Raw genomic sequence first — 27339 nt, forward strand, 5'->3', positions numbered from 1 at the left:
CTATTATTTGGGTCCCAATTTAATATAAATTGCGATTTGATTTAAATTGCGATTCGATCAATTCTCCGATATTGCAGATTTTTGTCGATTAAAAACAAACAAAAAAAATGTATAAAACTTTTTTGCTCGTCATTTTTCTTTATTTCAATGAGGAAAAATCAACGCAGTCGCCAGACCATCATTCTGCTGCTATAATGCCCGTGAAAACAAGTATAAAGATCAATTAAAAACAATAAAAATGACAAAAATTTGATCGTGCATTCATTTTATTTATTTGGAAAAATATAGATTTTTTTTTAACAAAATAAATTGATTTTAAAATTTCCGATTTCAGATTTTTTGGTTCGATTTTCCCACTCCTAGTAGTTGATGAGCTGCTAGTTTCGACTTTATGGATCAGACTGAAACTAATGATCCTATCTGAGTTTATTATAATTATGTTGCAGTGTAAAGCCCATTGATATTTCTTCCTGTAGATGCATAAAGAAAACCTCACACCGTGTTGCTTTTATTTAATTCTTTCAAACAAGCTAAACAACATTTTTATTATTATTATAAAGCTGTTTATAGGACTTAACTTATTTTGACAGATTTTTCATATATTAGCAGCTCATTCTTTGTGTTAAACTGAAGGAAAAAGTCAAATAAACTATAAAATAGAAAAGCCTTTTATTATTCTTTTATTCTGTAGTTTTCACCATAAACAAGCTCTAAAGCCATGATCTTTCTTTCTATTTGATCACATTAATTTTATTTCCCAAATTTTCTTAGATTTCCCATAAATGGCTAATCGTCTGTATGATGACATCTACTGCAGTGAGTGAATGCAATTGTGGGGGCATGTTGGGCATGTTTTAGCCCCACCCTTACAAAGTGGGATCACCTGCCTCCATTTGTGTCCATGTGCTTCTAAATCACCTCATTAATCTGTTTCCTCTGCTCTAGACATCTGGCTGAGGCTACTTTCCTTCAGGAAAAATCAATTATACAAGGTCCGGGCAAGATGGAGCGCACAGAGCAAACACTATGTGTGTGGCTGTGGTCGAAGAAGCGAGGTGCATGTGTGTGTTCAGAGCACCGTTTTCCTATTGGGCTCGGTTCTTGTGAAGAGGTGGTTCTTGTTTAAGTGAGGCCTGGATGTGGTGCATTCATGTGTTTGGATATTTGGGTTTCTCCTTTGGTTCAGGACGGTGGCGGTCGTCTTGCATCCATCTTTGAGTTATTTCAGCATTAAAGAAACAGCAGGGAGCAGATTTTGCTGGTTATGTCAGCTTCTACAAGCATGAAGGAAACCAAAACTAGGACATAATCAGGTGTTTTGGGTTTGTTCTGCTGTTCTCTTGTGATTATGATGATTATGATTGTGTTGGATTATACAGCTTGATGATAAAGCGCGCTTTTCTTCTAAAAGAGCTGAGTGTTTGTATAAACATGAATGTTTAAGATGACATTAAATGAACATATTTTTAGTAAGGTAGCATCCATTATTTCCTTGTTATTGTTTGCTTGTCATGTTTATTGGAATATTTATACTTTGAAATTAAAATTTCCTTGTTTTTCTGCCTGTTTCAGTGTTTTTTATGTGAGCTGGAGTCTTTATTTGTTTCTTTCCTGTGTTTTTGCAGAGATCAGAGCCCAGTTGGTGGAGCAACAGAAATGTCTGGACCAGCAGACAGAAATGCGAGTCCAGCTGCTGCAGGACCTCCAGGACTTCTTCAGAAAGAAGGCAGAGATTGAGATGGAATATTCCAGGAACCTGGAGAAACTGGCCGAGCGCTTCATGGCAAAGACCCGCAGTACCAAGGATCACCAGCAGTACAAGTGAGGAGACGCTGTCTTCTGAAAGTTTTGCAGCTAGCGAGAAGTTTTCTGAGAAGTCTCTGATAGTGAAGCTAACTTGTGATTGGCTTCATGTGCTCATGCACCATATCAGCCTTCATTCATGGTCAAATATAAAAGCACTTCAGTGGTTACATTTATTTTTTAAGTAAGTAAATTTTATTTATATAGCACCTTTCACAGACAGAAGTCACAAAGTGCTTCACAAAAAAGCAAAATACAAAAATAAAATACATATAAAAAGATACAACAAAAACACTATATATAAAAATAGACACAGAAACTGCTGGTCATAACACCCCTAATCTACACAGCTGGGTATGCCTGCCGAAACAAGAAGGTTTTAAGATTGCACTTAAACACATCAACAGACTCAAGCGAACGTAGGGAGGGTGGAAGATCATTCCAGAGCCTCGGCGCAACAACCTGAAAAGATCGGTCTCCTCGGGTCCTAAAACGAGAACGAGGGACCATGAGTAAGTTTTGATCCAACGATCTCAACCTCCGCATGGGGGTAAATGGACACAACAAGTCTCTTAAGTAGGAAGGGGCCTGGCCATGCAAGGCTCTAAAAGTGAGCACCAGGGTTTTGAAATTCACACGAAAAGAGACAGGGAGCCAATGGAGAGTTTTCAGAATTGGCGTGATATGAGCCCTTCGGTTGCATCGAGTCAGCAACCGCGCAGCAGAATTTTGGACCTGCTGCAGACACACTACAGAACCTTTGACATTTTCCTGCCAGTGCCCCCTATCTACGGCTAACTCTGCATCCATCCTGCATCCTACCTGACCTGTTAGCTCTCTCCAGCCAGCAGATCTTCTTGTGTTTCTTTCCTGAATCAGTGATATTGCATGTTCTAAACAGCCAGTTCCTTATTATGCAAAGTGTCACACCGCGTCCAAGGTGTAAAAGTCGTATAGTGTTTCTCAGCAGCGGCTCTAGAAATACACGCGATAGATGTCACTGTTTCATCGAACAAGCCCGGAAACGTGGAGTTTTAAGGTCAGAAAGTTACGTAATGCATCTTTAATGTCTGTAATTTAGCTTTTAATTATTCACAGATTTGTAGCTTTATATAGATATAAAGAAAAGAGCATTTTAGTAACAAAAGGGTTGAGCAGATCAGCAGCTTCCTACATCTTAAAATGGAAGCAGTTCAGAACCACTGACAGGCTTCGGAGGTGCAGCTGTGCAGCCAAATAGAATTACCAAGCACAAACAGGCTTCATCTGGCGGGAAACCAGCAACTTAGTGGTCACTATGGATATTTCTTTTTAAGTTGGAAAACCTTATAGAGAGCAGCCATCAGTGCAGCCCTTCAGGAACCAGACACAGATCGAGCCTGTCGGAGGTCATTTCTCTAAAAGCTACATGACATGCTGCTGGGAATGGTTTCTGTTACATATGTGAGAGAACCCAGACACTGCTCATCATGTGATTGATCCCCTCCAGAAGAAAAACTGGTCAGAAGAGAAAAGATGGATGCAGTGAAATGTTGCACAATACCGAGTAAAACCCTGTTTTAGTGTGCTCTGAATGTACAGATGGGTGAAGACTTACATGTAACGGAACCTGAGACCTAACATTGAGAAAACAAAGGAGTGGATTCAGAAAAGGTGACTTTCCCAGATTTCAAACCATAAACTGGAGGATCTCTGGAGAAGCTGAGACCTGGAGGGTTAACCCTGGGTTTCCTGGACTCCCACGCTAGGGCTGCTTGATTATGATAAAAATTATAATCTCAATTATTTTGACTGAAATTGAGATCTCGATTATTTAAACAACGCTGCGCGTCGTGGTGTTCTAGACTCCGCGTCGTGCATTATAACCGTCTAATGCACGGTTCCGAGGTGTTTAATCCGCTTTTACTGCTTATATAAGAACTATTTTACGTTGGCCTGGATGTACGTTTTATGCCAAACAACCGCTGTCAGGCTGCAGCGCGTTTCTCTTTCACCTGTTAAAAGACGGCTGATCTGAACCAGCTGGTTAACGCGTTGCTATGGTAACACCCCGTAACGGAGGGATATTACAGTGTTTAACTCGCCGAACTATGTATAGGAAAGTAATGGAGCCAGCTGTCACTGACAATGGTATAAACTATGTTTAGGTGAACTTCCACAACCTACTGCAGTTATTCTACATTGACCTGCAGCCGGAGCCGACTGAGACTGGCCGCTTGGGAGTGCTTTAGGACGGGAGAGGCTCCCGCTGCTCCTTCCTTACAGTAACTGCAGAACAAGTCAGTCGCCAAAACACCAGAAAAGTCCATATATTATAAGTTATTATAAGTCCACAATAACTCCAGTAAAAGTTGCTAGATTTGTCGCTTTTAACAAAAAAAAAAAGTCGCCAGATTTAGCGAGAAAGTCGCCAAGTTGGCAACAGTGAATGAAAACAAACGGGAGGAGTTTACAGCACAGCGCTGCAATGCCAGTGACACTCAATAGGCAACTGAAGACAGCAGGAGAGGAAACTGCAAAGAGAAAAATAATCACACCCTTTTATTTTTATTTGATTGTTGAAAACCCAGATCGTAGTTGAAATTAAAATCCGATTAATCGCCCAGCCTTATCCCACGCTAGATCACATCTTACTGGGGTAAATGACCACGGTGAACAGCGAACCTGCTCCGGAGCAGGTTACGCTCTGGATAAGGGATCAATAAGTATAAAAGCTCCACCTCCTGACCAATCAGTTCTCCTGAAAATCGCCCCGCCCATTCTCACGCCGTAGGTGCGCAGATCCAAAGAAAGAAAGAGGTCGCTTGTCAGTGACCACTTTGAGTTATGTTACTGACTTGTTCGGAATGACCCGGATCGTTCAGCTCCAGCATCTGAAATAATGAGCTCAATAATAATGCTCACACATGGCAGCGCTGCAGAACCAGGAATCATGGATCAGCTGGTGTTGGAGTTATTTTTCCAACACAAAATGTGCTCACGGATATAAAGAAGGAACTGAATAAACGTTTGGGATGTAACAAAGTAATCAGAGTACTGCCCATTCATATCATCACCAGTCAAGGCCTTTCCAGCTTGGATACATACATGCAGATGTCTCCATTGTGATACTGTGGTTCGTCTTTCTGACCAACCACAGAAAAACTGCATTCATTTCATTTGACACACAGTCTACTAGCTGCACTTATGGAGGTAAATTAAAAGAAGAAAAGAAAACTCTGGTTATTTTCTGACCTGTCCCAGTTTCCTCTGTTTTCCTTCTCACTTTTCCCTCCCTCATTCCTCTGTGTTTTCTGTGCATCACAGTTTGACTCGGAGCCTTTTTATAGATCTTGACACAGTTAAACGTGCTGCAGATTTTGGCCTTAATGCGCTCTAGAAGTCTGCTCATGGAAAAAGCAGGCATTAGCATGTTGTTTAAGCTTGTGGAGGGAGCGAAAATAAAATATATGTTTGTCCTTTTTTTGTCTCTGAAAACCCCCCTCCTTTTCCGTCTGGAGCTGCGATGGCTCTAACAGCTGTATGGGTCCATGTGTAGAACTGGTGTGGAGACTCTACTGTGGTTTCCATTGTGTGATGTACAGTCTGGTCACTCCATTCGCTGGGTAAACATTTGGCAAGTGGCTACCAGAGTGTTTCTTGAGTAAATACAGGACATTTGGAAAAACATTGGAAACCTTCCTGTGAGTTTAAATCATGTGGTTCATTTTTGTGTGTCTGTGTGTGTTCACATCAGCACGCGTACAGTACAGCCTCAGTATTCCCCCGGGTTGTTTCACTGGACAGATTTGTCAGTGGTGTGAGGAAGAGAGGTTATTTCTGTCAGCTCTAACCAGTTTTCATGCTGTAGTATCAAAACGAACAGCTAAATATGTTTGATATTGATATATAATATCTGTAAAGTTGGAAGAAAAGCTGCTGTTTATTTGTATAACTGTAATTTGAGCTGCCTAAAATAGCATGAAAATGCAGGATTTGTGCAACTTTTGTACCTTATTTCCATGTAGAAACTGCTTTGTGCTTCTCATTTGTGTTTGTTGACGCTGCTACTCGACAGGTAACTGTGGAAGCTGATGCTATACCCCAGTGGTTCCACACCTTTCCCAATAGATAATAATAAACTACAAACACAATCTTATTCTTCTTGCTTTACCCTGCATGTATCCCTCCCTTTTATGTTTGTTTATGTGAAATTGTTCCTAACTACATCTTTACCTGAAGGTGTATTTCATACAATACTACAAACCATGAAACACAGAATAAAAGTTCCTCCCGTGGAGTGAAATCAGGTTTGTGTGTCAGGAATCACACTCTTTGTGCCTCCTGTGGGGTATTTCAGCAACTCGCTGCAGGAGAGGAGCACATGTTGCTTCTAGAACGAAGGGGAAAAGTTGTGATGATGACTGATGATGCCTTTACAGAAGCTTCCCTAAAGAGTTGAGCTACATTTTAAAACGAGTTCACGATAATAAATCAAACTGCAGTAAAATGGTGACTGTAGCTGTTTGCTGCTGCACAGAAACACAAGTTAACTGGATCCAGCTACAGGTTTGTTTGGGTTTTTTTTTAAAGTAATAAATTAATAATATAATGCATTCAAATCAGATGCTGTTCCTTTATGTTAAATACCGAGATCTTTGTGATTTATGTTTTTCTTTCTCATCATCATCAGAGACTAATTCAGTCTGCTGCTGAAGTTGAGTGTGAAAGTAGCTGCACAGTGAGGAAACTGGACATTGGACATGCTGTCCAGCCTGGCAAACCAGCAAGATAATGGATTTGAATATAGACAGAATATATTAACTTTATTTACTTTCAATAGATAAAACGGTGTTACAGGACAAACGGACAGCAGCAGCTCCTGAAAATAGCGGAAACGTTAACAACAAGACAACAAAACAACCGGACGGCATCGCAGCGTCCAACACACAGCAGAACCTTGTTGAGAAAACATCTATTTGTGTTTCTACGGCTGTTTGCACGACAGACACACAAACCAGCGAACAAATGCGAGTAAACACTCCTCCTTTTCTCTCCGGCCTTTTCTTAAACACACACACACTCAGACAGCCACATATTGTATAATGCAAAGTTTGTTCAGGGAGGGACACGGAGACACAGAAGAATCGTTGAATAATTTATCTAGCCGAAGCCGCACTTGGGACGCTCTTAAACAGGAAGCTTTTGTGTAGAATTAAGCTTCTGATTAAAAGACTTCCTGGCTTTGTCTCTGAGGATTAAAAGAAGGTGTGGAGTGTGTTGCATAAAGCCACACGGCGCTCGCAGCAGTGTGCTGGGATTGTCATGTGTGCATTATTTCCCATTCTCACTGACATTGTCTTTCTGATTAAATATGTCCTAAATTCAGCTGAACGGGGGGGGTCACGTCACTCCAGAAGCCCCCCTAAGGCCACACCGTAGTCCAGTTAGGAACCACGCGGAAGTTTATTAATGAAGGATTATTCACTCCAGTTTGAGAGCTCCTGCTTCAGTATCCTGCATGCTGAAGTGCTGATTATCCCTCGTCAGCATCCACAGCAGCACTATGTTGACATTGACCCACTTACTCATTGATTTCCACAGCATGAGTGGATGGAACACACACGTGCACACTGATAGGAGAAAAGTTGCTAATGAGTTCTCTGCACCCCCCTGGACATTAGTTTCCCCTTTCATACCTGCCTTTGTGCCTCTTGGAGGGGGGGCGGCTAGTGTTTGGTGAGGCTGTCTGACCCAGTTCCTGCCCTGGCTGGAAGAGGGGTGGGGGGGGGGTTGATGATGACATTGAGAGATTTTCCTGCCATTATGTGGGGTAAGCAACTCTCAGGGGGTGTTATGTCATCCCAGCCTGTGAGTGAGCTTCCCACCCACTTTCTTACTCCGTCCTCTTTTAAAACCAGGATCTCCGGTTTTATTTAAGCCGGTCCGTCTAAGAACAAAAACACCTAAATTGTTTTTATTTATGGAAATCAGCATCTCTTCAAAGCAGGTGTGTGCTGGTATATCTCTTCAAAGCCAGTTAAACCATCAGAAACCAGTACTTTGCTTTCACTAGAGCAGATTTGCTTCCCGCCGCGATGGCTTCTGTGGAAGAGGAAGAACGTGGAGCGAGACGTTGAGGATTGCTTTTGAAGTTTAGGGGGTAATTTTATTCAGAGGCTCATGATGTGTTACCTCCACCCTCATGACAGGGACCACCTGAGCTGTGTGCATCTGCACATGCACTCATGCACTACCTTCACATGTCTAGATTTAGTAGCATAGAAAAGAAGCATTCCACTACCCTGCTACATAATGCAGAAAGGATTATGGTAATTGCTCTTTGACGGTGTGTGTGTGTGTGTGTGTGTGTGCGTGTGTGTGATGCTGTCCAGCAGAGCGGAGCAGCTCTGAGACAACCTCGCATGTGTTTTGCTCATGTGGCATCACTTTGACATGCTGTTTTCCTGGTCTTTGGAAATGATTGCTCTCGGATGCGTCTCATGTCCATGTGTGCACGGTCCCTCTCAGACGCAGCTCGCTTCCTGTTTTTCTGCAGTATCAGGAAACATTTCAGCTTTCTGGAATGTTTCTATCAGTTATTCATTGGCCTGATTTCTGCTCCTCCAGCAAATGTGTCACCATTAGTGAAGTTTAGTTCATGGCTGGGTGGGTTGCAGAGGGCAGGGTTTCACCTGTTGTGCTGACAAGTGCTGCCTGTCTATGCAAACGAACTTTGTAAAGGAGGGGAGCAGAGGCGACTTTCCATATGGTTCCTGCAGGACTTGACCCAAGACCCAGGCTTTAAACCTCACCAACACACACTCACACACACATTCACATTGTGTGGTAGGTTTTTGCAGGCAGGAGCAGTGTTATAGATTAACCCAGAGGAAGTGTGCCTGCAGGCCAGTGCTTACACAGGGCCCCAGCTCGCTCTGGCCTGGACAATGTCCTCCAGTTAGCTTGGAAGCAGCGTGCACACAGCGCAGGAAACGTCTCTCAGACTCCTGTATTTTTATTTATTTTTTTCCCCCCGATGCTTTTCTATTCTTACCCCTTTGCTGCAACTCGTCTTTCCGTCCTTGTGTTCTGCTGTCACGGCTTGTGCGTAAGTCAACTTTTAAGCCTGTCTGAAAATACATCTGTGGCTTCTCTAACTTCAGGCACGCTTTCCATTGCTTGTAGGACGTCAGCTTGGCTCAGATCGCTCCAAAAGCGCTGCCCCAAAACTGTCATTGGTAGAAAGTACTTGCAACTTCACCGTGTTGTCATTGTTGGGTTTCTCAGAGCCAGATGGTTCTGTCCTACGCCTCATGTGTTTATGAACAAACTGCGTTTATGAAAAAAGTCTCCTGCCTGAAATGACAATTATTGTTTAAAAGCTCATTAAAGAAAATGCATCGACTTTCTGATTCTCATTACTAACGTGTGATGATGAGCCAGAGGGTTGTTAGTTTTTATTCCTGACTTCTGATCGATTCTTCTTGTCCATTTCAGGAAAGACCAGAACCTGCTGTCACCGGTCAACTGCTGGTACCTGCTGCTGAACCAGGTGAGGAGGGAGAGCAAGGACCACGCAACTCTGAGCGACATCTACCTCAACAATGTCATCATGAGGTTCATGCAGATCAGTGAAGACTCCACACGGCTGCTCAAGAAGGTGAAGACAGAAAACACAAAGGTTGAAGAAGTGGTTTTAGTTGGAAATGTCGGAGAAGGAAAGAGTTGGAAAAAGTTAGGTTTGCTGTCCATGCAATGCTGAATAATATCCAGATGAATTTCACTGATGTTTTATGGGTTCAGAGCTTGTTTTAGGATCGTTGTCCTGCTGCAGAATCAATCCTGTCTTCTCGGCTTCATTAGAATCAGGGATGCACTGATTCACTTTTTGGGAGTTCCGATCCGACACCGATATCTGAAATGTGAATATCTACCGATACTCATATTTGCTGATACCAGATCTGTTTATGTGAAGATTATTGTGACTATGGTTATTATTGCTGTTATAACTGTGTAAGATTTCATCAGGTTGTAATAAATGACCCATCCTTTCTGAAGTTACCTCACCAATATAAATATAATAACATTACAGGTCGAACCATTTCAACAAGTTTTATTCTGATTTGGCACATTTTACCTAAATACAACTATAAATGTGTGGTTTTGGAACAAAGATCTGGCTTTTAGAGTAACAAAAATGTCACTTTTTAACATTCAATACATTTATTTCTTTTAAAACACATCTGAAGCATGTCATCAAACACATCTGCGCTGGTTTGACTAGAGTGGTTTGTGTTATCAGACACTTTTATTAATACCAAGTTCGAGTACACACGCTTGGTGTTGAGTTGATACCGATACTGATATTGGTGTTGGTGCATCCCTAATTAAAATTAAGTCTTTTCTTTCCTCCACTGGTGAAAACTTTCCTGCTGCTATTCTCCTGTAGCAGAATGAAACCAACGCTGTCGTCAGCAATTAAGATATGTTATCTTTTTTTTTTTTTTTTAACTTTGAACAAGGTTTTGTGAGAGCAGATGCCCAAACTTTGGTGGACACTGCTGACTAACAGGTTTATGCTACTGGACTGTGACCAGGCAGTTTTATTGGCTTACTGTCCAGTACGCAGGCATCAGAGGGGAATTCAGTTCTCTCCCAATGCATGTCCATTTTCCAATCCAATTCAGTCCAACTTTATTTATAAGGTGCTTCAAAACAATCACAGATGAGAAAACTGTTTTACAGAAGAATAAAAGCAGAGTGAAAAAGTAAGTCAAAACGTTAAGAAACAGTGAAATTAGATAAATAGACCAAGATAGAATATAAAAAGTAAATACAAACATCTCAAAAAGGCCGAAGAGATTTGATGGAGGTCTGTCTGGTACGCAGAGGCAGGTTGTTCTACAGTCTGGTGTTACATCCAGCCAAGGCCAGGTCTTCTCAGAGCTTCTGCTTTGTTCTCGACACCATCAAGAGTTTCTCTTGTTCCTTATCAGAGTTGATGTTTTATATCGCAGCTGACATTATAATGGGCAGCAAACTGGTACCGTGTTGATTACTGGATCTTTTCAGTCAGACTTTTGGGTCGAGTCCCTCCTGGGACTGTGATTATGATTACATGTATACGTGCAGAGATAATTTAGCGTGAACATGTTTTTTAAAAGTTTTGTTTTGCTGTTGATGGTTTTATTTTAAGTGGAGTTTTTTTCCGCAATCATCTCAGAGGATATGATGCTGCGTTGAAAAACTAAAAAAGTGGCTTCAAGTTCCAGAGAAATGAAGAAAATCTGATGAAATTTTATAACGGCGATAAATTTTCTGAGGAAGTCGTGAGAAATCTCGGCCTTATTCATCGTGTGATGCTGTTTACAAACTTCCAGGCTGTCATGTGTGCTGTATTTAACACAAATTCCCTTCCATCTGTAAATGTGGCTCCCAGGAGAAGCAGCATGTGACTGCAGGCTGCTGCTTCACCTGTTTTCACCCCTGAAGTCTCGTTTTCATTACTGTTGTTTTTAAGTAAGCTGATGTTTGACCTTAACAAAAAAGAGGTCAAAAATAATTTTCCTCTTTGATCAAGAAAACAGATGAACTCCCCACTAACGCAGTCCAGATTCTCATAGCGGTCAAACAGGGCAGCGGCGTCTCCAGTCCCTCCTCCTACATAAACACTCTCATTTTCACCCAACCCATTCATTTGACATCGTTGTATATTTAGTCGTATGATATGAAAGAAAGTTTGCATTTGATGAGATGATGCTCTGCTGAGCCGTGTGGTTTTGTTTTCTGAACTCCACTAATGCAGTTGAACCTTGGTTGCCTCAGCTTCAGATCATTTTGCCTTCACTCTCCCACGGCTTTGGTGACCAAAACCAAGCCGCTGCCTTTTCCACCACAAAGATGACAACTCCCTTGCAGATTATGAGCTCCTATGCTGCAGGAGTCACATGAACCCACCACAGAGCTAAATTACAAAGTATTCTGCATTCAGAGGCGTGCCTTTGTGTGCACTACGTGTTCTATTTCTGTAGCTCTGTTGCTGCTTTGCAAACCTTTAACACGGTTCTGTATTTTTAAGCATGGAAGTAATTCAGCTCTTTTATTAGTTTTAAAGAGCAAAAGCTCATGATGCTTCTGGTTTCATCTGATCCTACAGAGGCTCAGGCTTGATGTTTGTCCGAACCTCCAGAGCACAAACAGGAAGCTGCAGCAGACATTTCCTCTTCAAAGCGTTTAAAGGCTTATGGCTCGACGAAGGAAGCCAGATGTGTAAATTAGTCATTTTTCTCAGAGGTTAGCCTTGGCGCCGCCCCTTGGCCAACATTCCTTGATATCCCCAATGATAAACTTCCTTTACTGATGATTTACAGCGTGGTGCAACTCTGAGGCCGCTTTGCCAAATCCTTGCAACACAAGGCATCGTCCCGTCATCGTCCCGTCATCGTCTCGTCACTGCGACACTGACGCTCGCCGAGGAATCCGCAGCATTTATCCAGATTCTGGAATTTGGTCTCTTTAAAGTTTTCAGTGTGGATGCAGGTGACATTGTGCAGACAAGCAGCAGCCCGGTGGGAGGTCACAGTTCGCCCTCTAATTAAAGCTTCCCACAGCCTTTCATCTCAGCAGAGCTTCAGTAATGAGGCCCAAACAACAGAGAAGTCTCGGATGTAACGTGGGCTTCCTCACAGCGCAGCGTCCAGGAGACAGCTGCACTGTTGTCATCCCTCCTGCACATCAAAGACCGGTGCTTTTATTTCCTTGGCTGTTCAGGGTTCAAGCTGTGTGCAGCAAACAGAGAGAGGGACTCCGGAGTGGCCCCATTGACTTCACCAGCATCCGCCGCTTCAGCCATTTGCTGTTCAGACCAGTATTTATTTACTTTTACAAGAACAACAAAACCCAAATGTCACTTAGAAACACCCCATTTTCTGTTCTTTTCTTTGTCTAAAGGCATCAGTCAAGCAGTGGACCTTCCTTTCTCTCATGCTTTCTGTATGCTTGGAAGGATTTTATCACATGAATTCAGTTTTCATTATTAATACAACTGGCTCTTTGTTTTATTCTGCCCTGTTTTATTTATGAAAGTCACATTCTGTGGATGCAGGGAGCAGGTAGATCCCACAAAGCTGGAGGCTGATTTTCAGCTTTTCTAGAAGGCAAATGTGTCTAAGTGTAAGTAACAATTAATCATAGCTGAACTCTGTTCAGAGGTTTTAGTTATTAGCAGCACCTGCACAACAACATACAATCATAAGTCAGTTTAAGGCATAATTTGATCAGGTTGACATGTTCCTGTGATGGATACAGATGTAAACCTGAACTGATTGTGTTTGTAGAGAAGTAAGGACAGAGGTGGGATCACTTCAGGACCTCTGCTCGGTTAGATTTCAGATGTGCAAGATGTAAAGCTAACACTGTTAACAGAAGTTCCCTCTGATAAGGATTTCCTTTCACTATGACAACTTTTCTGTTTTTTTTTTATCACAAAGATGCATCTGTTGTTTTCCACGTGCACAAGGGTGATTCATTAAATTCTGCTTGACTGTGTGTCCGTCAGTCCTGGAAACTTATCGCACTGCCTCGTGCAATGACTCAGCAATTCTGCAAGTATCAGCGTCTCTTTAAAGCTTCTTTGTGTTATTTGGCCAACTTTGCATTAGTTTTATTCTCTGCAGTGTGTTCTGGGTCATCGCTGGACCTGGCCAGGCCACTTTAACCATCAGCCACGCTTCCAGAAGCCTTTCAGTCCAACTCCCTCCATCTCATTTACTATTAATTATGATTTGCTCAGATTTGTGTGGCTACATAAGTATTTTTTTTAATTCCTATTGGAGTATTGGGGTCTGAATAAATGCAGCATGTTAATCTAAAAGTACCAGTTGTGTAAAACAGCCAAAACGTCTCAAGGAAAGCGTGAAACTTGTTTGTGTGACTTGTGCATGAACAGAAATGTTCCTTTGAAATGAAAACTGTTCTCCTGACATTTAAATGATAATACTATGTTCATACTATATATGAGTGTCTTGTGATCAAAGTCAGTGTTTCAGTGACAGGGTGGTGATATACGGTGAGTGCCACACACACACACACACACAGAGCCTGCAGGGTATACAGCTGCCATTTCTGCACCATGATTAATGTCAGCAGCAACATGAGAGCCGCTGCTCCCCAAAGGCTGCCTGGGTCTCTCCCCTCTCCGCTTGGTTCATCTTTCTAATGTGGTTGGAATACAGATGGAACAAACTTAAAAGGGAAAACCCATTTGTAGCATCCTTTTAATGGATTAGACTGGATTGGAAACCTTCCCCCAACAGAGATTGTAAAATAAAAGGGATAAGTTGAGCAAATGAAATCAACGGGTCGTTAAACAGCCGTCGCGGCTTGTAGCGTAAAGTTCTACATAAAATGAAAACTTTGTTCTGAGTGTTGTTGCTCTGGTTAAAGCACGCTAAATTTATGTTTAATGTCATGCTCTTTCACTGCCACGTCTGTCTTTTCTTCTCTCACGCACACACACACACACACACACACACTGTCCTGCAGCTCATGTGATTCCTAAGAAAGCTCGTCTCTGAGCTCTGGATTCCTTCCCAGACTCCTCGGTTGATGTGCGTTCGCTCTGATAGTCGAAGGTTTTGTCCACTCAGCCGACAGATGCTGAATGATTTTCCCACAGGAGAAAGACTGTCGTCTGCAGGGTGTTTAAGAGAGTCAACAGTTAAAAGGCAGTTCATTATAACCTATAAGGCATTAAATGAGGGTGTTTTTTAAAGTCCCTTTCCTTCTCTGTATTTCCCAGCATGCCTGAGGTTACCTTGTCCCAGACATGGTTCTTTCAGGTTCTGATTATCCAGGTTGCTCTGTTGTTTTCCCCCTGATTAAGTAAGAGCTACAAGTCGGGGAACACGCTCGCCAGGTGGCGGTTAGGTAGGTGTCGCTGATCGGCCAGGTCACCTAGTGAGACTAATTTCAGACACCAGCCCGGCAGGCGGTAATTGAGACTGTAATCCTCTTTGCTTCTGCAGCTTTACCTGTGAGGAACATGCAGACACAAAGAGGTTCTGTGTTTGCACGCAAGCGTAAATTGTTGTATTATGTTTCAGAAAAACACAACCGGTTTGGTTTTTATGTCAGCAAGATCAGATCTCACTTCGGTTGGATCACTGAGGTGTGAAGCTAAAAGAAACCACATATTTATGTCTCAGGACATTTAAATAAAACGATTTAGTTCTTAAAAAGGTCTTAAATGCAGGGAAATGCCGCCTCAGATGAACAGCACATGACTTATTACACATGATGATGTTTAAAACGAAGCCACAGTGCAGGATCACTGCGAGGAAACCAGGTGCTTCCTGACTGCTTCCAACCAATCAGCAGGTGAGGAAGATTAACTGATGTATTTAAAAAGATTAAATAGTGAAATATTAATTATCCCCAGATGCTTAAGTATGACAACAGTGCTGTTTAGTAAATCCAGTAGAGATGAGAAAAATCCAGACTAATTACCTAATCATCAATAATAAAGTTATATATGTTATTGTTATTATTCAGGCATACTTTTAAACATATCAGTTAGCTATCAGATGAGGCTGAAGTGTGTCATGGTTTTACTTTTCTAAACCTCCATCAGTTGCTGTTGTGACGGTTTAATTAAACTACAGCGACGTCTTGATGTTTCCCTGCTTCACGAGAGAATGCCATCACCAAACACAGAACTCTACAAGTCCTTGTGATGTAACTGTTTTTTCTCACGACATCTTATTCACCAAAGAAAACTCATGTCAGGCTCACAGTCTCACTGTATTGTGTCGAAACAGTTGTGGGTGGGAGTCGTGGAAAGATGCAAACTGAAGCTTCGTCTGAGCCTCGATACTAGTAAAGTCGGCCTGCTGGGACCGGAACCTTAACCTTAAGAACTACCGCTCTCCAGCCTGGACAGAAGGGCAGCAGTGCAACCAGTTCAGCCACCACAAGCCCCATGCAACCAGTTCAGCCACCACAAGCCCACGAGCCCCATGCAACCAGTTCAGCCACCACGAGCCCCATGCAACCAGTTCAGCCACCACAAGCCCCATGCAACCAGTTCAGCCACCACGAGCCCCATGCAACCAGTTCAGCCACCACGAGCCCCATGCAACCAGTTCAGCCACCACGAGCCCCATGCAACCAGTTCAGCCACCACGAGCCCCATGCAACCAGTTCAGCCACCACAAGCCCCATGCAACCAGTTCAGCCACCACGAGCCCCATGCAACCAGTTCAGCCACCACAAGCCCACGAGCCCCATGCAACCAGTTCAGCCACCACAAGCCCACGAGCCCCATGCAACCAGTTCAGCCACCACGAGCCCCATGCAACCAGTTCAGCCACCACAAGCCCCATGCAACCAGTTCAGCCACCACGAGCCCCATGCAACCAGTTCAGCCACCACAAGCCCCATGCAACCAGTTCAGCCACCACAAGCCCACGAGCCCCATGCAACCAGTTCAGCCACCAAGAGCCCCATGCAACCAGTTCAGCCACCACGAGCCCCATGCAACCAGTTCAGCCACCACGAGCCCCATGCAACCAGTTAGCCACCACAAGCCCCATGCAACCAGTTCAGCCACCACAAGCCCACGAGCCCCATGCAACCAGTTCAGCCACCACGAGCCCAATGCAACCAGTTCAGCCACCACAAGCCCCATGCAACCAGTTCAGCCACCACAAGCCCCATGCAACCAGTTAGCCACCACAAGCCCCATGCAACCAGTTAGCCACCACAAGCCCCATGCAACCAGTTCAGCCACCACAAGCCCACGAGCCCCATGCAACCAGTTCAGCCACCACGAGCCCCATGCAACCAGTTCAGCCACCACAAGCCCACGAGCCCCATGCAACCAGTTCAGCCACCACGAGCCCCATGCAACCAGTTCAGCCACCACAAGCCCCATGCAACCAGTTCAGCCACCACGAGCCCCATGCAACCAGTTCAGCCACCACGAGCCCCATGCAACCAGTTCAGCCACCACGAGCCCCATGCAACCAGTTCAGCCACCACGAGCCCCATGCAACCAGTTCAGCCACCACAAGCCCCATGCAACCAGTTCAGCCACCACAAGCCCCATGCAACCAGTTCAGCCACCACAAGTCCACGAGCCCCATGCAACCAGTTCAGCCACCACAAGCCCACGAGCCCCATGCAACCAGTTCAGCCACCACGAGCCCCATGCAACCAGTTCAGCCACCACAAGCCCCATGCAACCAGTTCAGCCACCACGAGCCCCATGCAACCAGTTCAGCCACCACAAGCCCCATGCAACCAGTTCAGCCACCACAAGCCCACGAGCCCCATGCAACCAGTTCAGCCACCAAGAGCCCCATGCAACCAGTTCAGCCACCACGAGCCCCATGCAACCAGTTCAGCCACCACGAGCCCCATGCAACCAGTTAGCCACCACAAGCCCCATGCAACCAGTTCAGCCACCACAAGCCCACGAGCCCCATGCAACCAGTTCAGCCACCACGAGCCCCATGCAACCAGTTCAGCCACCACAAGCCCACGAGCCCCATGCAACCAGTTCAGCCACCACAAGCCCCATGCAACCAGTTCAGCCACCACAAGCCCCATGCAACCAGTTAGCCACCACAAGCCCCATGCAACCAGTTCAGCCACCACAAGCCCACGAGCCCCATGCAACCAGTTCAGCCACCACGAGCCCCATGCAACCAGTTCAGCCACCACAAGCCCCATGCAACCAGTTCAGCCACCACGAGCCCCATGCAACCAGTTAGCCACCACGAGCCCCATGCAACCAGTTCAGCCACCACGAGCCCCATGCAACCAGTTCAGCCACCACAAGCCCCATGCAACCAGTTCAGCCACCACGAGCCCCATGCAACCAGTTCAGCCACCACAAGCCCCATGCAACCAGTTCAGCCACCACGAGCCCCATGCAACCAGTTCAGCCACCACGAGCCCCATGCAACCAGTTCAGCCACCACAAGCCCCATGCAACCAGTTCAGCCACCACGAGCCCCATGCAACCAGTTCAGCCACCACAAGCCCCATGCAACCAGTTCAGCCACCACGAGCCCCATGCAACCAGTTCAGCCACCACAAGCCCCATGCAACCAGTTCAGCCACCACAAGCCCCATGCAACCAGTTCAGCCACCACAAGCCCCATGCAACCAGTTCAGCCACCACGAGCCCCATGCAACCAGTTCAGCCACCACAAGCCCCATGCAACCAGTTCAGCCACCACAAGCCCCATGCAACCAGTTCAGCCACCACAAGCCCCATGCAACCAGTTCAGCCACCACGAGCCCCATGCAACCAGTTCAGCCACCACAAGCCCCATGCAACCAGTTCAGCCACCACAAGCCCCATGCAACCAGTTCAGCCACCACGAGCCCCATGCTTGTCCTTCCTCATGTCACTCTCTGTGATATTGAGACGATCGTATGATTTTACACACGTTTAAAATGCAGTTAAGATCCAGTTTCAGTACCATTGTTTATTAATTCATTTCAGACAGGCCAAACTCATTGCACAAAACATACCAAAATGCATTTAAATACACACACACACACACGCACACACACACATAATAATTAATAATTAACAATTACTCTTTATCATCAACTTGTTTGCCAAATCTAATTAATTTAAGAAAGGAGAAGATACTTTGATTTTTCTTTGTCCTTTTTAAAAAGGAATTTGCTTCTTAAGAACACTAATAATGAATACTAATGTGGGTTTTTAATTCATGCACTTTAATGGGATTGCAACTTGATAACAGTGAATTGCATCAATTTGGATAATAATTAGGCTGGACTGTGTCTTTTAAAATGCTTTCAGATCACTTTTGGCTTGTGGTTATGCAATCCAAATAAATCTCAGCTGAATTCTGCAGCCTTTATAAAGACATTAATATAAAACATGCAGAATGGATCCTGATTTATGGCAGAAAACAAAGTGATTTAAAATTCTACCGCCATTGCTTTAGCCTTGCTTTTTTTTTTTTTTTTAAACATTTCCCAGTAGGAATTTGTTGCAATTAATCGAATATTAAACACATTTTACTAATTTAAGGAATCTATTTAATGCATTTTAAATGTATGTTAAATATTTTATGAATGTGCTAACCAGCAATCAATGTGTGTGTATATATTATAGATACAATCACATCAGTCTGAGTCAAACACTGAACAGCGAAGCTTAAATAATGACGTCTACTGTAACGTCATCATATTTTTAATCATCGTTGTTCTTCAAAATGTCTCGATCAGAAGTGATATTTTTCTACATCTGTGTTCTTGAAGCCCTTTCAGAAACCTCATGCAGGCTTTTGCTGCAAGCAGCGACCAAAATGAGATTTGTCTGTGGATAATTAGGTTGGAGAAAGACCCAGGCCAAGCTGTAACATCCTCCAGCTAGCTCTGCACGCCACCAACTGCAGGGGAGAGATCAAAAAAACTCATCGTCATGAGTCACAATCTCATAAAGATGCCATGCAATATACGAGTCAGTGTGAAGAATTATAGATGCGCCACAATCAAATGAATAGAAAAAGCCTTGATAAATCCATCACACCATCACTGTTAAAGTGTATCCCACAACCGTGAGGTGCATTAATGTGGGCGTGTGTGATTGTGTTACTGAGTCAGCCTTGTGGCACGGCTGATTGAGTTAACATACTGGAAGAAGTCTTAGTCGTGGAAGCCTGCTAATGTGTTGAGCATGTGGGCAGTGAAACCCGAGCTGCGTTAGGTGATTGAGGTGGAAAACCTACCAAGACATTGATACCACTTTCACACAGAAAGCCTGCATTTGACAAAGTATGACACATGGACTGTTTGTGAGTGTGTGTGTGTGCGTGAACATGCCTTTTAAAGTGTCTGGTCATTTTAATGTTCGGTGAACAGTGTGTGTTTAATAAGAAATCAACCTCTGCTGTGCTCACAATGGCAGTTCAACGTGTGAGGGAAAGTTGGGAACTGCCTTCTTTCAGTAAATCTTTATCATTTCTTGTAGTTTATTAGTGATTATTTATTTTCCTCTAATTGTTTTTGTTCATTTGTCTTTTTTTCAGAGTAAAGAAATTGCTTTCCAGCTCCAGGAAGACTTGATGAAAGTCCTAAATGAGCTGTACACAGTAAGTAGTCTTGACTATGCTTCATTGCTGACACACCAAAGTGCATTTATCCTGAGCAGCGTCGGACTAACTGAACAAAATGATTTCTAAGTATTTGCTGCAGTTTGACATCATTAACCCTGACGTATAACAGATCTTACTGCACGCTTTCTGACTGCAGCTGAAAGAGAAATCTAACTTCTAACGTCCCCGCTACCCTCATGAGCCCCGTTATTAAAGCTGCAGCCGATCCAGTTCAGGCTTGTTTGACTCATTAGAGTCCATGTTCTGTTTTTAAAGACTGATCAGCTTCTCTTCCTCCTAAGAAAAAAGAAAATCTGTACAGAGGCATGAGGAAAGTTTGAGCCACATAACAGCTTGCTGTGAGGATTCTCCTTCTGTTTGCCAGTGTTGGCTTTATGTGAGCTGATGGCGGAGACAGATAGGAACCCTGAAAGGGGAGGGAAGGCCATTATTTGTAAGGAAACTCCATGGTTAGGACTAATTAAGGTTATTAGCTTGGAAAGGGAATTGGTGAATCCAGCAATCAGCCAAAACACATGAAGCTCTTGCTTTGTGAACGTTGCCCACCCATTGTTTTCCTGACGCAGCTCTGACCCGTTGTGGCGTGGATATTGTGCCTCTGTGGAGAGATAAGATGTAGGTTAGAGATAGGTCCTATGGCTGGGGGGTGGGACTTCCGTGGGTCATGCAGGCTCCGGAAATTCAGCGAGATTAGGTTCTGGGGTGTTCTGGAGGTCAGGGGGAGAGCTGGAGGGTTCTGGTGCTGGTCAGTGATGGAGAAAAGCTCGGAAGCTTGGGGACTCGTCATGACGTTCCCGCCAGGACAGAGTTAGACGTCGGTGGTATTTAATGTTGTGGGTTACAGGTTGAGATTTTGAGCCGAACAAAAAGCAGAATGCAGGTTTGGAAACAAACTTCTGAACGTCCACGTTGGGTTTTCTCAGAAACGTTTCATCAGACCATCAAACTGATGGGCTGAGTTTAACATCTGCTCTGTAGTTCCTACAGAAGCAAGATGTCCAGTGTCTCCAAGTCGCCGTCTGTTTGCAGCTTTGACCTCGCTGCTGCAGGTCCTAACAGTCAGAATCAGTCCCTAATCGCACCACGGACCCACTACCTCAGTTTAACGCGTCCCTCATGTTGTGGATCATGAGGAAACATCTAGTGGCTCATGCAGAAGACACTTAGCTTCAGAGACAAACTGTATCCAACAAAGCAAATTCCTGACTGACGATCAGTAGCATTGAGTTAGCATCATCATCGATCGTCATGGTAACCTGGGATCTACACAGACAGACGTACAAGTCGATGCAGTTGTTCCCCAGAGAAGGAAAAAGCAGTTCAGTATGCCAAGAGAGTCTCTGGAGGACCTCTGTGGTTCCATTTCCAGCTCATGCCTCTAAGCTCTGCTCTGCTACACTAAACCCCACGAGTGTCCCTCCCACTGCTGTCCATGCTGCTGATGTGACCTGGTTTAGCCCCCAGTGAGAAGACATGTTGCATCAGACAGCCAGAGTCCCGGTGTTGGCCTCCTCCTGTGAAATAACAGGTCTGATCCGTCTCTAAATACGTCCCTCTAAAAACAGCAGCAGAGTAAACACAGCCGTGGCCGACTGCAGACCAGTAAGGGAGGAGTGCATGGCCCAAGGTCAGTCACCCATCTCCAGACTGGTTCCAGTTAGGCCAGACCCCACCAGTGTTTGCTGTTCCAGTCACACAGAAACAACTCGCTTTGAGGATAAAATGTTTAGCTTGTGAGCCGGGTGAGTGTGTTTGTCGTGAAGCTGAGGTTTTCTGCAGCAGGCGTGGAGCTGTGATTGGCTGGAAGAGGTTCATTCCAGGTTAAACCACCGCTGCTCCATGTCGCTGAGAGGCTGGATGTGTGTTCTGCATTCCTAGCGAGATGCTCTGGACCTGGGCTCATTCAGAACCACAGATACGTCACCGTTAAAATGGTGTAAAATAAAAGATGTCATTATTATACAGTTCTAAACATTTCGCTTTCTAAACAAACTTTCCAAGTTTTATTCCCAGCATCTCTTCCTGTTATGAAGTTTGTTTTCCTCATCTCCTATTTCATCTCCTCGTCTTTCCTCTTTCCTTTCTGCCTTCCAGTTTTCCTCTGAAATCCCAGTTTCTCATCTTGGAGGGTGAGACGGTGTCGTCTGCATGACTGCTGCTGTTTGCTTCCAGATTCTTCCCGCAGCCGGTGACTCATCGGCACCAAAGCTCTGGGATCGCCTCTGTTTTCTGTCTTTATTCTGCTTTTATCATCTCTCGGCTGTGTTGAGCAGCTCGTTGCGTTTGTGTCTTGGTTTACCTGCTACTTGCAGCTGAGTCACTGCCTAATGGATCTGTGGAGTTGTGTGAGTAACACACACACTCCAAATGAGGAGGATGACTCAAACTTTAGGAAGTTGCTCTGAACGGCACTTCAGTCAACATATGTTTCCTAAGTAGCAGCAGCGTAATGCCGTCTCAGGAATCTGCCCTCATGCTTTCTGGGTTTGCGAACTTCTTCCTGTATTTGTACCAAAGTTAAAGACAAAAGCTGAATTTTAACTTCCTTTTTTTTTTTTTTTTGGTAATAACCTGCTTTTTTAAACATGAAACTTTCTAGACGGGAAGTTTGGTGTAGCTGCTGTGACTTGTGGTTGTTGTGGTCATGTAGGCGCCTCATGAAGGCCGGAGAGAATCCGTCTCAGTTTTGTGTTTCACGCAGAGACATCTGTGAGATGAGTTGAATCAATATGTGATGAACGAGCAGGTCAAAGGACGGAAGCCTTAGTTCTGGTTATAAAAGGTCAGTCACGACTATGAGGATGGATTATTCTGACCTTCGACCCCTCAGAAACTGATACGACACTCAGCTTTTACCCCCCCCCCCCCCTTCTTCTTCCCACACAGTTTCAGCCTTTAGCTTTTCTTCTGGTTTTGGAAACAAACAAAAAAAAGCAGAAAATCCCCAGTTTGTGTTGTTTTTTTTTTGTGTGCGTCTCCAGGTGATGAAGACCTACCACATGTACCACTCGGAGAGCATCAACGCTGAGAGCAAGCTGAAGGAGGCTGAGAAGCAAGAGGAGAAGCAGATCAGCAGGGGCGATCCTGTCTTCAGCATCCGGATGGAGGACAAATACCAGAGACGCAGCTCTGTGAAGAAGATTGAGAAGATGAAAGAGAAGGTAAAACGCCAGGTTTTCATTTCATTTGTATTAAAAATGGAGTCAGACTTCGGGGTCTGGCCTCTTTAAAGACAACAACACATCTTGTTAAGGATATGGAGCGCTCTCACGCTGACATACTTTGTGGTTTCTGGACCCGTCTGACGGTCCTGTACTCAGTCATCTCTATCACAGCCAAACAAGCAGCTTCGCATTCGCAGAACAGGCCTGAAGTTTGTGAAATATCAGTGGAAAATGATTAAAGGGTAGGAGAAGGGATGGTTTTAACATAGCTGTTCCTGGAAATATGAACAATCTGGAAGTGTGTGAGTCAGTTTGTTGGTCAGTCGGTGGATGGTGACTAAACCCCAGCCTCATCTTGGCCGAGCATATGGCTCACACTGGGGTTTGAGTGAAGGACGGAGGCTATTTTTCTGTTCCTGTGATATTTCTAACAGATCTGAAGTGACTTCTCCTTCAGTGTCAACTGAAAGCGTCGTTTTGCCAGTAATCCAGCCGCAGCTCTGGGACTCGCTGTGCAAGCAGAGACATAAAAGCATAATCACTTGTCAGAAGGCAATTCTCCACTCATTAAATTCCCCATCTCACTTTCTCTGTTGTTTCTCATTCTTGCCTCTAATTCTCTCATCAGCGTCAAGCCAAGTACTCTGAGAACAAGCTGAAGTCGATCAAAGCGCGAAACGAGTACCTACTGACGCTGGAAGCCTCAAACTCCTCCGTTTTCAAATACTACATTCACGACTTGCCAGACTTAATCGACGTAAGTATGAAACAGGATTTTTTTTTTTGCTTTATTCTTTGTGTTTTTTGTCTTTATTGACATTGTAAAGACATTTAATCTCATAGTTGGCAGATAAACTCATGACTTTAGAATCTGGAACTAATTTAAAGCTTTTCAGAAGCACTCATTAAAATGAACATGTTATTGTTTTGGAAGTTTTTTTTTTGTAATATCTGTCAGACTATCTGAGTGAAGACGATAAGACGCCCTGAACACCGCACCGCACCCCCCCCCCCCCCCCCCCCCCCCCCTTTATTACAGCTATCACCTAGTGCTCTGTCCGTGCTGGAAGCCTTGGACTGTATAGCTCCGCTGTACCTTTGCGCCATCAGGCCGATAGACATGACTTATTTATGATCTGGCTCACCTGGGTTTTTTTCTAGAGGTAAAAGTTGCAGCAGTACTTTGGCTGGCGTTTCTATGGAAACAGGGCAGGTCAAGGTTTTTAGCGGGAGTTTTCCAGACAGGACTGAAGGAGGCAGAGACCTGCAGCCTCTCTGCAGCGGCATGCTGTGTGCTGAAATTACCCCTCTTCCCACTTTCCTCACAAGCCTTCCCATCCCACCAGGGTGTGTGTGTGTGTGATGCACTCTGCGTTAGCTGTATGTACACACAAGCACACACACACACACACGCACACACACATTTGTTTATTGATGAAGAGACTTTATAAAGCTGAAAACAAGATGTGCAAGCAGACGGGTGGTCTGCAGAACCATCAAGTTGTTTCTGCTTTGTGTAAAAGTGTGTTTGTTTATCACATCTGGGGCTTGTGTGAGTTTTTTAAAGGAGAAGACGAGGTTCAGGTTGATGAAAAATCAGCATTAGACTCTGAAGGCAACATCTGAACTTGGTATATCTGGCACAGAAAACGCCTTTAGAGATGATCAGTGCTAAAAAAGAAACCAGAAAGAGATTTTTCTGAGGTTTTATGGGCCGTGGAAACGTGTGACAGCTGATGGAGCATGTGGAGGATCTAATGCCCGATCACACCTTCTGATACAGGTGACTGCGTGAGGTACTGCTAAAAGCTGCTGGATAAGATAAAGGATAAAAATCAGCTGGAAAATTTGCTGGAAGACATTTTCTTCTTCTGAAGTTAGAGCGCTACTTTGCATCTCCATCACCAGAAGAACTGCAAGCGCGCTCGGTTTGACCTGACTTCACATCATGGTCCAGAGAAGCTGCTTTAGGGACAAAATATTTAGTGTCTGTCTCGTCACCGAAAGCCCGAAATCCTTTTCATTTCGGTATTTTTAGTAGTTACTTGCCAGTTATTTTTGTTTATGTATAAATCACAGTTTTTTCTGAGGAGGCATTTATCTTCTTAAGTCTTTTTCTGGAGAACTCCTGAACACAGTTCGAACTAGGGATGTTCTGATCCACTTATTGGGAGTTCTGATCTGATACCGATATCTGAAACTTGAATATCTGCCGATACCAGCTCTGTTTCTATGAACATTATTGTGACTATGGTTATTATTGCTGTTATAACTGTGTAAGATGTCATCAGGTTGTAATAAATGACCCATCCTTTCTGAAGTTACCTCACCAATACAGATATAATAACATGACAGAACTTACTATTTCAACAAGTTTTATTCTGATTTGGCACATTTTACCTGAATACAACTATAAATGTGTGACTTTAAAACAAAGATCTGGCTTTTAGTGGAACAAAAAATGTCACATTCAAGGCATTTATTTCTTTTAAAACGCATCTGAAGCATGTCATCAAACACATCTGCGCTGGCTTGACTCGTGTAGTATCAGTTGTGGTATCAGTACACTTTTATTAATACCAAGTACGAGTACACACGCTTGGTATTGAGTCGATACTGATACTGATATTGGTTTCGGTGCATCCCTAGTTCGAACCTTTGCTCGAACTGTGTGTTTAAACCCATCTTTCTCTCCTTCCAGTGCTGTGATCTGGGATATCACGCTAGTTTGAATCGGGCTTTGCGAACCTACCTGTCGGCAGAGTACAACCTGGAGACCTCCCGTCACGAGGGTCTCGACATCATCGAAAATGCAGTGGACAGCCTGGACCCACGAAGTGACCGCCAGAGGTTCATGGAGATGTACCCCACAGCCTTTTGCCCACCAGCAAAGTTTGAGTTCCAGGCTCACATGGGGGATGAGGTGGGTGTTACGATGTCCGGTTGTGTTGATGATTTGATCTTTGCAGTGAGTCTAAAGATGAACAGAAATGTATTTAGAACAAATTACCTGGTTTATGTCTTGGTTCCAGACATCCAGACAGAAAAAAACTGTCAGAACTGTCTTGGACTTGATGAAGTTTGATATTAAGGTTTTTTATTGCGGCTGGATCAGGTTTTATGGGGCGCTGAATTTGACAAATCGTGTGTTATTTCTTCCCCTGCAGTCATGCAGCTTAACACGTGTTTTCATTGAGTTTAGGAGTTTTATTGTTTGGCTGGCACTTCGCTGATATCATGTCTGTTTAGTAGCTGTTGCTGCGTGGCTGCCTGCCCTCAGCTGGCAGAAGTTACTGTGGTTTGCTGAAGAAAAATTCCTCTTTAAACCAGAGCGGTTCATGATGGCGTTTGTTTGCTTCCAGGTGTGTCAGATCTCAGTGCAGCCGCCGGTCAACGGGGAGCTCATCCTGAGGTTTCAGCAGCTGCAGTCTCGCCTGGCTACCCTGAAGATCGAAAACGAAGAGGTATCATGACACCGCATACATCCTGAATCAGAATCCAGACATACGCGGCGCAAACTGCCGTCTTCAGCGCTCGCTTCGCTGTTTGGGAGTTGAGTCATGTTGCAGAGAACTTAAGCAGCTACAAAAAAGTTCTGTTTTGCCCGAAGTTGTCCAAGGGGAGCCAGAAAAAGTTGCTGATGATCTGAAGTGTGTGTTGCATACACACAACGCAGATGCGTTTCTGCAGTGAATGTTTCCTGCGTCTCCTGCCCTGCAGGTTGCCATCAACTCCTTTTTTCCTGCTCCTGCTGCCAGAATTCCCTTTTGGAAACCTTTCTCCTATTGTAGGCGCATCTTTCTGTGCAGGTGGCAGCGTTTTAATGTGTCTGCAGCGTGCCAAGGTAACTCAGAGCAGAGGGAAGGTTGCGGCTGCTCCTGTTTAAGAGTGCAGTCACATCCGTCGGTCTGTTTTTGCATCACGTCTGACCTGTTTTCCCTCTTTGAGCTCTCACTGCCTCCAGTCGTTTCCCTCCATGTTTCTTCTCCTCTACGTTGCTGCACTTTTTCCTCCTTTATCTTTTTACCAAGACACGGGAACGCGTCACTCAACTCAACCGGTTGTTGAAAATACACCTCATTATCCAAATAACTTCATCCATCATTCTGGTTTTAACAACATACTTCATGGCCTGAATGGTCCTGAAGAGGAACAGGTTGGCTGCATGTCGCGTCGCTGTGACGGCTTCTTTTTTATTCCTCGCAGCGGCTAAAGGGCTGCCAGAATTA

At 44.3% G+C, this 27339-nt stretch overlaps 1 protein-coding gene across 3 annotated transcripts in view; it reads left to right on the top strand.

Moving 5' to 3' along the window:
* srgap1a (SLIT-ROBO Rho GTPase activating protein 1a) overlaps positions 1-27339 on the top strand; it is a 96906-nt gene that overhangs the window by 33412 nt on the left and 36155 nt on the right. For all 3 annotated transcript variants that reach the window (XM_079249967.1, XM_079249968.1, XM_079249969.1), the window contains exons 2-8: positions 1626-1821; positions 9283-9445; positions 19860-19922; positions 22928-23107; positions 23739-23867; positions 25812-26033; positions 26473-26574. In XM_079249967.1, coding sequence (XP_079106093.1) covers positions 1626-1821; positions 9283-9445; positions 19860-19922; positions 22928-23107; positions 23739-23867; positions 25812-26033; positions 26473-26574 — 1055 coding nt within the window. The remainder of the gene's footprint in view (positions 1-1625; positions 1822-9282; positions 9446-19859; positions 19923-22927; positions 23108-23738; positions 23868-25811; positions 26034-26472; positions 26575-27339) is intronic.

Source organism: Telmatherina bonti, assembly GCF_933228915.1.
Source record: "Telmatherina bonti genome assembly, chromosome: 2".
Taxonomy (NCBI): domain Eukaryota; kingdom Metazoa; phylum Chordata; class Actinopteri; order Atheriniformes; family Telmatherinidae; genus Telmatherina; species Telmatherina bonti.